The sequence below is a fragment of the Bos mutus genome, chromosome 15 (assembly GCF_027580195.1).
Source record: "Bos mutus isolate GX-2022 chromosome 15, NWIPB_WYAK_1.1, whole genome shotgun sequence".
Taxonomy (NCBI): domain Eukaryota; kingdom Metazoa; phylum Chordata; class Mammalia; order Artiodactyla; family Bovidae; genus Bos; species Bos mutus.
The window spans coordinates 15,931,188-15,944,465 of NC_091631.1; the positions used below are offsets into that span (position 1 = coordinate 15,931,188).

The 13,278-nt window shown below is 45.2% G+C and overlaps 1 protein-coding gene across 4 annotated transcripts in view; it reads right to left on the reverse strand.

The window, feature by feature from the left end:
* Nucleotides 1-1,732: 1,732 nt before the first annotated feature.
* Nucleotides 1,733-13,278, reverse strand: part of TRIM44 (tripartite motif containing 44) — a 113,978-nt gene continuing 102,432 nt past the window's right edge. For 2 of the 4 annotated variants that reach the window (XM_070383547.1, XM_070383546.1), the window contains one exon: nucleotides 1,733-6,675. In XM_070383547.1, coding sequence (XP_070239648.1) covers nucleotides 6,362-6,675 — 314 coding nt within the window. In that variant the 3' untranslated portion in view covers nucleotides 1,733-6,361. The remainder of the gene's footprint in view (nucleotides 6,676-13,278) is intronic. The other 2 variants (XM_005890909.3, XM_070383549.1) reach the window with 2 other exon arrangements.

Here is a 13,278-nt window from a genome sequence, read left to right on the forward strand (position 1 = left end):
CGGACTGTAGCCCACCAGGCTCCTCTGTCCATGGGATTCTCCAGGCAAAAATGCTGGAGTGGGTTGCCATGCCGTCCTCCAGGGGATCTTCCCAAGCCAGGGATTGAACCCAGGTCTCCCATACTGCAGGCGGATTCGTTACCATCTGAGCCACCAGGGAAGCCCAAGTCAGCTAGATCTGGGTTTAAACCCCACCTTTTCATTTATCGGGGTGTGACCTTGGACATAGCTTTTAACTCTCTGATGCTTGAGCAATAAAATAGAGAATAATATCAGTGCGATGAGAATTAAATAAGATAATGTAAAAAGCAATGAGGACAGTGCCTGGTCCGGAAAAAGAGCTCACTAAATGGTAGCTGTTATTTAACAAAATGAATGATTTAGCCTGAAGACTGTCACATTGAACAAGGAATTAGCACAGACACTCTGCTCAGCCAGTTATTGACCTTGTTTCCTTTTCTGTGACGTCTTCTTTTCTTGCTAATACCGGCAGCCTGACTTTCAGCCGGGTGTACCCACCTCTGGTGTCTTGTTAAGGCCAGGAGATAGTTCAAACCAGCTGCAATTTCACTCTTTTATGAGTGTGAAGGAAATGGGGCCACCTGTAAGTTGGACCAAGCAAAGATCAATGAGACAAAATAAAGAGTTGTAGCTTTCAGAGGGAAAGACGATAAAATGAGAAAAGGCTGGGGCAGTGGGATGTGGTATTGAGTTGCTGGCACCAGGAAGCAGGGAAGAAAACCTCCAAACACACTGTGGTTTGTTAAAACACCGAGACTCCCAAGTACCACAGTGCTTGGCAGCCCCATCTCACCGGGCAGAAGTGTCCTCAGCAGCTGGGGAGGTTATGAGACGGGAGGAAGTGGGCCTAATGGTTACTCCAGGAGACAGGGAGTCTGCTGGCCTGGCTCACTGGGTGACCCTGGGTGACTGACTTGCTCTAGAATCCTTACTGGAACAACTTCTCCAAAGTTCATACAGCCCCCAGCTAACTAAAGGGGTCTGATGGAGACAAATTTGTTAAAAAAATTGTTTTAGAGCAGGGCTCATAAACTGCAGCTCCTCCAGACACTCTTGCTGGTAGGTTTTTAAAAATTGAATTTTAATACCTTTAGGTAGGACTTGTACTTTCTAATTCATACAGTATCTACTATCTTGAGTTTTCACATTTCGCCTCTTGGTTTTAATGCATCCTTGGCTCCTAGTATTACAAACCGGATGCGAACTGCTTCATTTATAATTTAATTCTATCTCTTCATCAGTTGTATCAAATGTGTACTTCTAAGATTCGCCAAAGATGATTTTGCTGGCCTAACTGTAATTTGCTCTATGAAAACATTTTCTTTTTCCCTAGAAAATATGGTAAAGATTAAAGTTTGATCACCCCCTTGGGCTAATCCAAATTGTAAAGCTTTAACATTATTTGAAAACATCATTCAGGACCAAGCATTCTTTACTTTATAAACTACTTTGCTCAGAAAATTTAATGTAGGCATGGATCGTTTCACTTTGAGGAGAAAACGTCTCTTTAAATAACTATGAATTTTCAATCTGTCCTTCTGCAACTCCCAGAGACCTCCTAAGTCACTCCAGAGAAGTCAGGGCGAAGAAGCATCCCATCTCTCATAACCAAACCACCATCATGTGTGGCGTAATCATGGTTAAGAGTGCAGATCCCCATGAATATTTACACCTAGCATGGTCCTTTGTGCAAAACTCTGAGAGACAAATGGTATTTCCAGGAATAGTTTATTGATTTCCAAATGCACAGGGGCACCGAGTCCAAACATCCTGGGATAGTGGTAAATCTCTCTTACAAAATAATTTACAGCAAGAAAATGACATACTGCAACATTAACTCAAACGTATAATTCCCTTGAAAGATTGAGTGTTCCCTTGTTTAATGTAAAGGGTGAAAGGGGAAGATGACGGAGGAGGGAATGTGACAGTGTGCAGGTAAACAGGCAGAGGACGATGGATTCGTTGGTTCTCCCCATCCATGTAGTCACTGTAGAAAGACTGGTTGTTAATACTCCCATGGAGTATAAATCCACTGTCCCCTCAAGGTCATACCAAGCCCAGCATGATATGACCTGGCCCTGTGGCATTTCTGTACCAGTATACCACAAGTGTTGTAATTAATTTATTTTTATTTTCCTGCTCCGGCACCTGTTCTGCTGTTTCTGGTGTGTTCTCGGGCCTTATAGCTCTTGGCATGAGATGGAGTGGGACTTGGAATGAGCTGGAGTGGGACTTCCAACACACTGTTGGGAAAGGCAGTATTAATGAGATCTAAAGTCTCCTCTGTAGGCCCTTTTTTGGTTTGTTTTTCTCAGGGCTAGGCTGAGTCCACTCATAATGAGATTGATTTGTTTTTTAAACAAGAGATTTTAGATGTGCTAGGCACATAGTAAACATGCAACTGATTTTCTTATGGAAAAGCATGTGTCGAACAGCTATTATGTGAGTGTGCCAATTTCAGGTATGGGCAAGAGAATATTGTCTAGGTGGAGGAAAGAGCTCCCTAAGCCCTACCACTCTCACCAGTTATGAATTCTTCAGCCATGCCCTCAGGCCTGACTGGAGTGTTCAGACTCTCAGGTCACCGAAATGGCTGGGTATCCAAACTTCCCATATCATTAGACATCCTGGAGTAGGGCTGGAGTGTAAATTCCTTCAGGGCTGTCACCTTGGCTCAGCTTTAGGAGCTGACAACCTTTGCTGAGGCACTGCCCTTCCCATAAGCATCTCTTGAGCAAGCACCACAGCTCCATTACCTGGTGGCGCTTGTGATCAGAGCCGGCAGCAACCTCTGCGTGGTATGTAAGATAATGAGGGGACTGCTCTGCAGTTCCCTTGGTTGTTAAACTGAGAGTGCGTGTATGTGGACATATACACATCAGGTATTTGCAGGGACGTCTATATTCACTGGACTTTGAATTGCCACATCCTCACAGGGCACAGACTAGCTAGGCTTACTAGAATATGAAGATTTCCTTTGCAGCAGCAGGCATTTTCAAATAGAGAGCAGAACACTGCTCACTTTCACTATTTCTGAGAAGTTCCACACTCCTAAAGGCCTAGAAACACTTTATTGATGGGCTGCGTGCATGCTCAGTAGTGTCTGACTCTTTGAGCCTGGTCTGTAGCCTGCCAGACTCTTCTGTCCATGGGATTCTCCAGGCAAGAATACTAGAGTGGGTTGCCATTTCCTTCTCCAGATCTTTTCCTCCCAGGGATCGAAGCTGCGTCTCTTGTATCTACTGCATTGGCAGGCAGGTGTTTTACCAGTTGAGCCATTGGGGAAGCCCAGTGACTGGCCTAGATGGTTTCAACTCCCCCTTATTTATGAGGGATGGCACCAAAAAGGAAAGGCCTCCTCCCATTCCTGGGGGCAGGCTCAAGTTAGCCACATGTACTTAATGTATCTGCTAAACTGGAAGAATAAGGCTACCCTGATGCCATTTCTGGGCCCAAACTACTGCCATGAAATGTCACTGTGGAAAAGAATCCTTAGAGTGGAACGGTCAGACTGTAGCAGGGGAACCCACAGCGTTTTCTGTGTTTTAGGGATACATATAAGTTAAGAAGGGAGAAGGAAATGGCAACCCACTCCAGTGTTCTTGCCTGGAGAATCCCAGGGACAGCGGAGCCTGGTGGGCTGCCGTCTATGGGGTCACCCAGAGTCGGACATGGCTGAAGCGACTTAGCAGCAGCAGCAGAGTTAGGAAGAGCCGGGTACAAAAATCTGGCTCCCGTACTTCCTAGCTGTGTAACTCAAGACAAATAACTCTTACCTACAAATCTGTATTATCATCTGAGAAAAGGGGCCTTGGTGCAGGGTCCTCAATATTTAAAATCATTTCCCTTTTTGGGGTGTCAGAGCAGAGACTCCAGGCACTTTTTGGAATTGCCCTGGATTTAATGACACCAAATCAAAGATCAGACCTCCTCTTAGCCTCGGATACCCAACCTTTTTGGAAGGCATCCAGGGATTGCTGTGAGGACCCAATTCATTCTGAAGACAGTCATTACCTGTCTCCCTTGCTGACTTATCCGTAGGGATGTCTGCAAACCCTGCAGCCAGGCAGGACACAATTTGGAGCAACTCTACTGACCTGGTAGGAGGGAGGCCTCCTCGTGCTGGGGCTTAAGGCCAAGCAGCCTGCTCCAGCTTTGGGGAAGCTGGTACCACTGCAGGAAGCATCCTAGCTCTTGTGTTGATAGATGCTGCCAGCAGGAACTCAGGAGCCTGGGCAGAAGCTGCTGTGCCATGTTTAATGCGTCCCTGGTTAAAGTTTTATCAGGTACTGAAGACAGCGGGAGCCCATAAAGCAGATCTGAAATCCTTTCTAGGTAAAAGCCAAAGTGCTTTCCTCGAGGATTATAGAGATATAATAATTTATTGAGACAGGCTGGTATGTATTTTTATATTTCCATTCATATCCATTGCATAAATGCCTGGGTTTCCCAAATACTGATTTAAAGTAACAGCTTATGATCAGTTATGGAGGAGCCAATAAGCTGTCCATTGCTAAGATAAGGCTGCCTCTTGGAGATTAAACAATGATTACTGGGAAAGACAACACAAGCTTCCAAATCCTAGAGTCTTCTTAATCTTCTGATTTTTTAAACTCTTTTTGAGAATGGCCACTGGTCTTCCTTTAAAGGTAGTTGCATTGGATGTGGCTGGGGGATGTAATTAGTGGTATGCCAAAACCTCCAGTTTTTTGTGGGCAGAAAGGTAAAGCACCGAACATGTCTCAGCCATTTGTTGGCCACCAGTTTAAGAGAAAAAATAAAAAAAAAAAAAACAGCCCAAACCACTCTCAGCCCCCAGTGTCCCTCATGATTTAGTGAGCTGGGGTACTCTTAACTGAGAAGCGTATACGCCTGGTAGCTTCCTGGAGTCAAAGAAACAGTCATTTCATAGCATGCACAGGATTGAACAGTGATATAAACAGGATTCCGACAGTAAGCACTATTTCTACCTCATAACCACTCTGCACACACACATCAGTTGGCCCTAAAGCTTTGTTGACAGGTGTACAGGTCACAGGCAGGCAGGCAGGAAAAGAGGAAGATCCCCCGATGCAGGCTCCTTTGGTTCTGCCTCAGAAGCACTAGGAGTCTGGGTCCTGAGTCAGCAGAAGCCCCAAGGCTCTTGGATGTATGCAGTTCCAATTGTACTTCTCAGAAGTGAACACCCAAATACCACTAACGGCAGAGGAGGGGGAACACACGGCCCACTTGCAAATAAAAGTCCTCTGCGAAGTCTCCCGTTTTATCTTTACAGTTTATGTATATGAACATTCTATTTCATAATGTAACTGTGTTTGTTTTATCCGAAAATAACATCATTCCCTGACTCCAAAACATTTGTTAAGTCAAAACTGCTGCTGCAGAAGATGCATGCTCTTCAGTTTACAGTTCTGTGTTCCCTAGTACATCACTGCTTACTTGGGAGTAAAAAGCTTGGCTGTAAGGAAATGTGATTCAGGAGTGGGGAGAGGCCAGAGTCCAACCACGGTGAGTCTCCGCTCACAGCGTCTAAGAGGGGAGAGGCAGGGGGTGGGAGATGATCTAGAGGTGGGGAGTGCCGGGCCGGAGGGGTCCTCCCCTGGACTGAAAGGAAGGTCTGTCTGCCAGCGGGTGGAGCTCAATTCACACACCACAGAGGGCCAAGTATCCTCCCCACTCTGCACTGAAGCCAAATCAGGCTAAGCTAGGGGAAGAGGAGCAAAACCTACAGTGCAAATTCCCATTTGTGACACACATTCCAGACTTTCATGATGTGGCGAGACCCCTAAAACCTCAGAATCCACTCAAATAATTCAGGTTCCATCAGATCCTTTACTGACTATTTTGGAAACCTAGGCAATTTGAGTTCAGAAATATTTATTTTGATTTCAACTTTTAATCAGATCTTTTTGGTCTCCCCTCTTTTTTTTTTTTTTTTTTTTAGAAAAAGTCATTTCCTTTCTACCTCTTCAATCTTTTTTTTTTTTTCATTTCCACAGGATTGAATTATGAATCTGAAGTCCAGGATAACCTCACGTACTAAAAATATCTTTATATATTTCTAACTTTTAACTCTGTCGGTTTTCAAGCCATTCGTCTTATTTCATGAAACCACATTTTCACAGATGTATAATTAGACTTGTAGAGACTAATTACATGGGTTGATTCAGCCCTACTTTCCCCCTCATTTATTCCATGCTTCGATATGAATAAAGTGGGGGGGCATTAGCACAGAGGGTAACAAATCCTGACTGCCCTTCAAGATGATTTCAGCTCCTTCTTAATGAAGTGATACTGTTTGGGTATACACCGTTACAGGGACTGGCTTTCCTGAGGAAGTTCAAAGCAGCTGTTGAGGGAATGACCTGAGGACCCTGTAATTGCTCCTGGTAGAGCACGGGGGCACTTTTCCTTTTCCTACCACGACAAGAGAATGGGAAGCACGGTCAGTAACAGTAAAGCTGGCCATTCCTTGGAGAGCTCTGTGCCTGCTGCAGGTCTGGGAACGCATCTGGCGGAAGCATGTTGCTTGCCGGGCAGCCTCCACCGGGGTCAGAAGCCGCTGCTCACACGCCGTCACATACACGCAAGGGGAAGGGGGGTGTTCCACCGGGGAGGGCGGGCCTTCATGTGCCCTAGTCTTCATCGGTGCCACTACAAAGGAAAGGAGAACCAGTGAGTTGAGACGTCACAAGACGGGAGACCCTCCTGGCTACTGACAGCAGGCACAGGCTCTGCAGGCACAGGCTCTGCTGTCAGAGCCCCCTGGATTCCAGCGCTACCACTTCGGGCACTGTGGCCAGCGGCATGCTTTTGCACCTCTCCCTGTTCTGATTTCTTTATTTGACTGCAGAGATAATGATGATAATGAAATCTACTTTCTCAGGTTACTGGAGGAATAAATAAATAATACAGGTAAAATCCCTGTGCCTAGTACACAATAGGTGAATAGCTATTTAAAGGAACAAGTGATTTGTCATAGTATTGTTTTTAGCTTGACAAAATAAATAGCTGGTAAAAATTGGGAGTCTGACTTCCCCTAAGCCTTAAAGCCAGGGCTTCCTAGGTGGCTCAGTGATAAAGAATCTGCCTGCCAATATAGGCAACCCAGGAGACGCAGGTTCAATCCCTTGGCTGGGAAGATCCCCTGGAGGAGGAAATGGGAACCCACTCCTGTGTTCTTGGTTGGATAATCCCATGGACAGAGGAGCCTGGCCGGCTACAGTCATAGGATCACAAAGAGTCGGACGCGACTGAGCACACACACAAACCTTAAAGCCACCTATTGTTAGAAGAGAAAAGCAAAGAGAAGCTATCACTCTGTACACCCAGTGGCACTTCTCACTTGGAATAAAACCAAGGTTTCAATTCATGCCACAGGCACAGTCACTGGATTCAGGTGTCACCACCTCAGAGAAGGTCCTCTATCTCAGTCAGCTCCTTGGTCACTGTCCATCTCCATCTTATTTCTTTCATAGCCCTTATCACGTCCTATAAATCATTTGTTTGCTATTTACGCTTCCCTCTACCCCCGCTAGAGCATAAAAAGAGGAGCAGTGCTGTCTATTTTATCGATGACTGTTTATCTGGCACTAGTACTGTGCTACGCATACAGAAGTGTTCAATAAATAGCTGTTTCTAAAAGGGAGTGAGAAATAAAAATGGGAAGGGAGGGAAGGAAGGTGCTGAAAGGAACAGTCATTCAAAGCTGCCTTGATCAGGGCATCTTGGGTGTTGGTGGTATGTCAGGGGCCAAAAAATGAGTTGTGAGTCTTAGAAGCACAGCTAGAAGCTTAGCTGCTCAGGGTTAGAGCCTTGCTGGCTTGGTCCTTGGAGAGAACACTGTTGATACAGATACTAGCACAAGAAAAAGGCAGGGTCAGTAAAAAGTAGCAAACTTGCCTGGTTTATCCTCCTCCACCACTTCTAGGGGTCACTATCCTGAAAATAAAGAAGGCTGAGCACCGACGAATTGATGTGTTTGAACTGGGGTGCTGGAGAAGACTCTTGAGAGTCCCTTGGACAGCAGGAGATCAAACTAGTCAATCCTAAAGGAAAGCAACCCTGAATACTGGGAGAAGTGGGAGAACTGATGCTGAAGCTGAAGCTTTAATACTGTGGCCACTGGATGTGAAGAGCTGACCCACTGGAAAAGATCCTGATGCTGGGAAAGATTGAGGGCAAGAGGAGAAGGGGGCGACAGAGTATGAAAGGGTTGGATGGCATCGTCGTCTCAATGGACATGACTCTGAGCAAACTCCGGGAAATAGTGAAAGACAGGGAAGCCTGGTGTGCAGCAGTTCATGGGGTCATGAGAGTCAGACACGACTCAGTGACTGACAACAGCAACATCCTGAAAATAATAAGAGTCAGCTTGATCAAGTGTGCTGGGACACCAAGCTAAGCGCTCCTCGCCCATTCTTACTATTACTCCTCACAACAATCGTAGGATGCAGGGACTACTATTAATATCATTATGTTCCCCATTTGGCAAATGAGGAAAGCAAAGCTCTGAGAGATGTAAAATCCTTAGCCACAGATAAGATCTGTGTCCTTGAAACTTAGGGATTAGTTTTGGCTGGAGAAAGTCTCACAGAGTCAGGCTAGGATACTTGGAAGGGAGGGAAAATCTCCTTCCTCTGGTCAAGACAGGAGTTAGGAAGAGGAAAGGCCTGGGGTGCCTTAGCTCCCAGCTATGATCTAGAAATTTGTTTTTTTAACCTCACGACGGATTATCTATGTCTATATAAAATTAGGGCTGTTTTGCATCCACTTGGCAAAGACTGTAAGGGAAAAATACTCTTGACAACAGACCTGTAGAACTGCTGCTAAGGGTGAAAGCATTTTAAGACACGGAACCTGAAATTAAGGCAAGTGTACTCTAGGAGCCGAAAGAGCCAACCCAGCAGCCTTCACTATCCAAACTCTGCCCTATTCCACTGGCCTATTGTATTCCCTCTTTCTGCCTGTTGTCCAGTCTTGGGAGGAAGGGTGCACGCTTGGAGGGGCTGGTCAGTGAACTGTCATTAAGGAGCAGTGTTTGGTGGCATCCGTCCCAAAGGGAACAAAAGGTCTTTCATGAGACTGCCTTGGCAGAATCAAGGCACAGTTGGAACTGGCGCCATAGTCTCCCCTCTGGTATTATATCCAAAGCAAGCTCAATGTTCTTTTGTCCATTTTCCTTCAAATCTGAGAGGTCTAGCATCAGCATGTGCCCTTCTCTTAAACTGCGGCTCACTTTTTAGCATTCTTAACTTGAGATACATAGTTTAGAGGGTTCATGAACCTACTGAAATTGTATACAAGATTTTGTCTGTGTGTTCCTTGTCGGACAGAGGCCATAATCTTCATTATACTCAAAAAGGGGTCAACAACCTCCCAAAGCTAAAGTATAATGAAATTATAAATAAGTTTAAGTTCCTTTCAAGTGGCCAGGTCCCTTACTATAAGACATGCGGAGTTGACTTGGGGAAAAGATCAGAAGCCCTTACAGATAAAATCTTTTCTCATTATCCTGAAAGAGATCTGTTATGGGGCCTGAATGGTCACACTCACATCACAGTTTAAAAGCATAAGACCTTGGGATTCTGGCACCAACTCTTTTGTGACCCCATGGACTGTAGCCTTTCAGCCTCCTCTTTCCATGGGATCTCCCAGGCAAGAATTCTGGAATGGGTTGCCATGCCCTTTTCCAGAGGATTTTCCTGATCCAGGGATTGAACCCATGTCTCCTGAATTGGCGGGCAGATTTTTTACCACTGAGCCACCAGGGAAGTCCACGTGACTGGTTAATTTCACTGTACACTCTGTATTAGTCATGGCACTAGGCACAAGAGTGAGTAAGATGAAATCACAGGGTGGCCCTCATGGACTTTACAGTCCAGTAGGTGAGGGAGGGTATGGGGTGGGGCGGGATGAGGGGAAAGAGAGAAAAAAGAGAGAGAGATGGGGGTAGAAGGAGAGAAATATTTTTGTCCAGAATAGCATCTTCACATAAAGCTTCACATAATTTTCACAATTAATATCCTGGCTTTTATACGACAACAAAGAAGAAAAAAATATAACTGAATCTATAGCACAGAGCTCTGTTCACCTTGTGTGTGATCTCTCCTGGAGGGTCACACAGTATAACTGGCGTGAGATATCATTTGAATGCTCCTTCTTTACTCTGCATATGAGCTGATCTGTGTTCACAGGATTTTATCTTAGTCTGTAGGAGCCTTTACTTCTCCAAGGGAAGAAACATTGTCTTCCATCTTACCCACTTATCATCCTCTACCCCTCACACTGCATTTATAATTGGAGGGATACTCAGAAATCTTTAAAGTGTTTGTTTAGTTACTGCTGTTTTGAGAATAAACTAAGGGTATTAGATAGCCCGTTCTGTAGTAGATACTAACCACGAGAGAAGCAGTGCTATATAATGGCTTTGAAGTCACCAAACTAAACTAGATTCAAAATCCCACTCACTCTGGCACTAACGGGCTGTGGGACTTGGGGTGAGCCGATCAACCTCTCTGGGTCTCAGTTTCCTCGAGGTAATGCTGTGTATCTTTTGGGGTTACTGTGAGAGTTCTGTATTTTATGCAGTATAAACACAATGCCGGCTTCCTTCTTCACCCTGCCTTTCTGCTCCGGAAGCAGCACCTGCCTAACTTTCCTTCCACACTGCTCTTCTAGTGTCTGAGATGCTACGCTGCAGAGCATGTGTGCTCCTGTCCCCAAACGTCCTTAAAAAATCCTTAAAGTTCTGGAGTGCGACAGTCTAACCAGAGACAGACCTATGGATACTGAATAGAAAGAAGGGCTGAGCTCCCTGCTTCCGACCCTCTGCTTGACTCGGTCATGTCTGACTCTTTGTGACCCCATGGACTGTAGTCCGCCAGGCTCCTCTGTCCACGGGGCAGAGTCCGTCTCCAGGCAAGACGGGAGTGGGTTGCCAGGCCCTCCTCTAGGTTCTATTTGACAGATCTCTAGAAAAGTCAGTCCCTGAAAAACACTGGTGAGGACAGACACTGTGAATCCAGTTCACTGGCCTCAGTCGCAGACTGACCCAGTTAGAGTGTGCTGGTGTATCCAAAAGCGGAGGTTCTGAGACTAGGGCACACACGCCTCTGTGGTACCCAGTGATCTCCCAGGAGGTTATCTGCTCATGGCTAATTCAAAGGAAATCAATGTCCAGATCTGTACCTTCCATATATACTCTTTCTTAAAACCGACCTCTCCCAGAACATGCTTGTGATCTACAGGTTCTGTCTTCAGTCACTCTCACTTTTTACAATCACCGTACCTCCACCTCAGAAAAGAAATGCATATCCCTCATCCTACTGAATCTCACCATAGGACAATTTTAGAAAGCCTTGCTTCTATGAGAGCAGGGTAAGAAATAGTGAAGGATATAATCCCTTATTTTATCTGGGTAGTAAACTCCTGGCAAAGCTGTGTACCTTTATCTGTCTATCCACGGATCTAAGAATTCATATTCAGAAGTCAGACGCTTGTCATGAAATGTGTACTAATATGTTCATTTTAATTGAAAAAAAAAAAAAGAAACCAGACTTGGATCTGACAGAAAGCAAAACTGATTTGGCTGGATGGTTTGACCATATAAATCATCTTTGCCCATGAGATTATACAGTGGATCTTGCCTATAAATTTAAAAAGCTGTATCTGTAGTGTCAAAGTTTTGACAAAAATGTATATAAAGCAACACACTGTCAGAAATCACATCCTTTTCAACCATCTAAACTTGATGTATAATTTTAGGAGTTAAAATGAGCAAGAAGACACGTGATTTTTTTCTAAATTATTTTTGGGGGTGTAAGAACAAAAAGAATAGCTAAAGGAACGGAGAATTTCTACATCATGACTGGGTGAGTGATTTGACACTGAACACCTGCTGGGGGTAGGGGTCCAGGTGACAGAGGGCGACTAAGCAGCCCCGCCAGCAGACCGTTGTGTCTGCTCTGCCAGCGGGGTGCACCTCCCGAGAACAGTCCCTTCGTTCTTGTTGTGCCTGTGAAGCTGAAGGCATTGTTAGAAGCAGGCCACAAGCGCCTGTCCTACTGAGCCCCTCAACACCCACTGATAAAGTGATTATGATGGAAGAGTGTTTCCCTGCCTGACAAGCTTTTAGATAGTCCATATAGAAAGGCAGCTCAGGTTTTCAGCTTCCGTCCCCATGGACGCTTATACGAGGAAGTTAATAAATGAGGTGGGTAAGTACTCTGATCTCGCAAGTTACTTTCTTTTCCTGAGAATATAATACAACTTAATTCGATTTGGCATCACTTACACTGCTGAGTCCTTGGGTATTTATTATTATTGCTGTGAAAGGATTTTTCACTCATGAAGATGGAGAAATTAAGAGGTATCAACAAGAGAGGAAAGCTAGACTCAGCTGGGATTCCAAACGATAGATGTGGGGTTCTTCACAAATGAAGCCACCCAGGTACTGTATGAGGAACTAATGGGAAGTCTCCATTCACCATCTAAGGCTGCAGTGGCTCACTTCCAGTGAGTGCCTGTTCAGCCCAGCTGGGGGATGGGCCAAACACCCAGATCAGAAACACTCCTCCACCAGCCAGAGGAGAGATGCCACGCCTGTCTCCCAACACACCAGTCCCAACAGCCTGGGATGCAGGTGAGGGGGTTACTGTGCTAGAAGGAATCAGAACTCATAATTAGCTGCAGCTGTGGTTTTTCCAGTAGTCATGTATGGATGTGAGAGTTGGACTATAAAGAAAGCTGAGTGCTGAAGAACTGATGCTTTTGAACTGTTGTGTTGGAGAAGACTCTTCAGAGTCTCTTGGACTGCAGGGAGATCCAACCAGTCCATCCTAAAGGAAATCAGTCCTGAATATTCACTGGAAGGACTGATGCTGAAGCTGAAACTCCCAATACTTTGGCCACCTGATGCAAAGAGCTGACTCATTGGAAAAGACCCTGATGCTGGGAAAGATTGAAGGCAGGAGGAGAAGGGGACGACAGGGGATCAGATGGTTGGATGGCATCACCGATTCAATGGACATGAGTTTGAGTAAGCTCTGGGAGTTGGTGATGGACAGGGAGGCCTGGTGTCCTGCAGTCCATGGGGTTGCAAAGAGCCAGACATGACTAAGTGACTGAACTGACTGACTGTAGGACTAATACAAATTAGTTTTAAGAGATATAAATATAAATTTAAAAGAGATACAAATATAAAGCAAAATGTCCTCAGTTTATCCTGGGATGACTGAAATACATGAGAGGACCCCA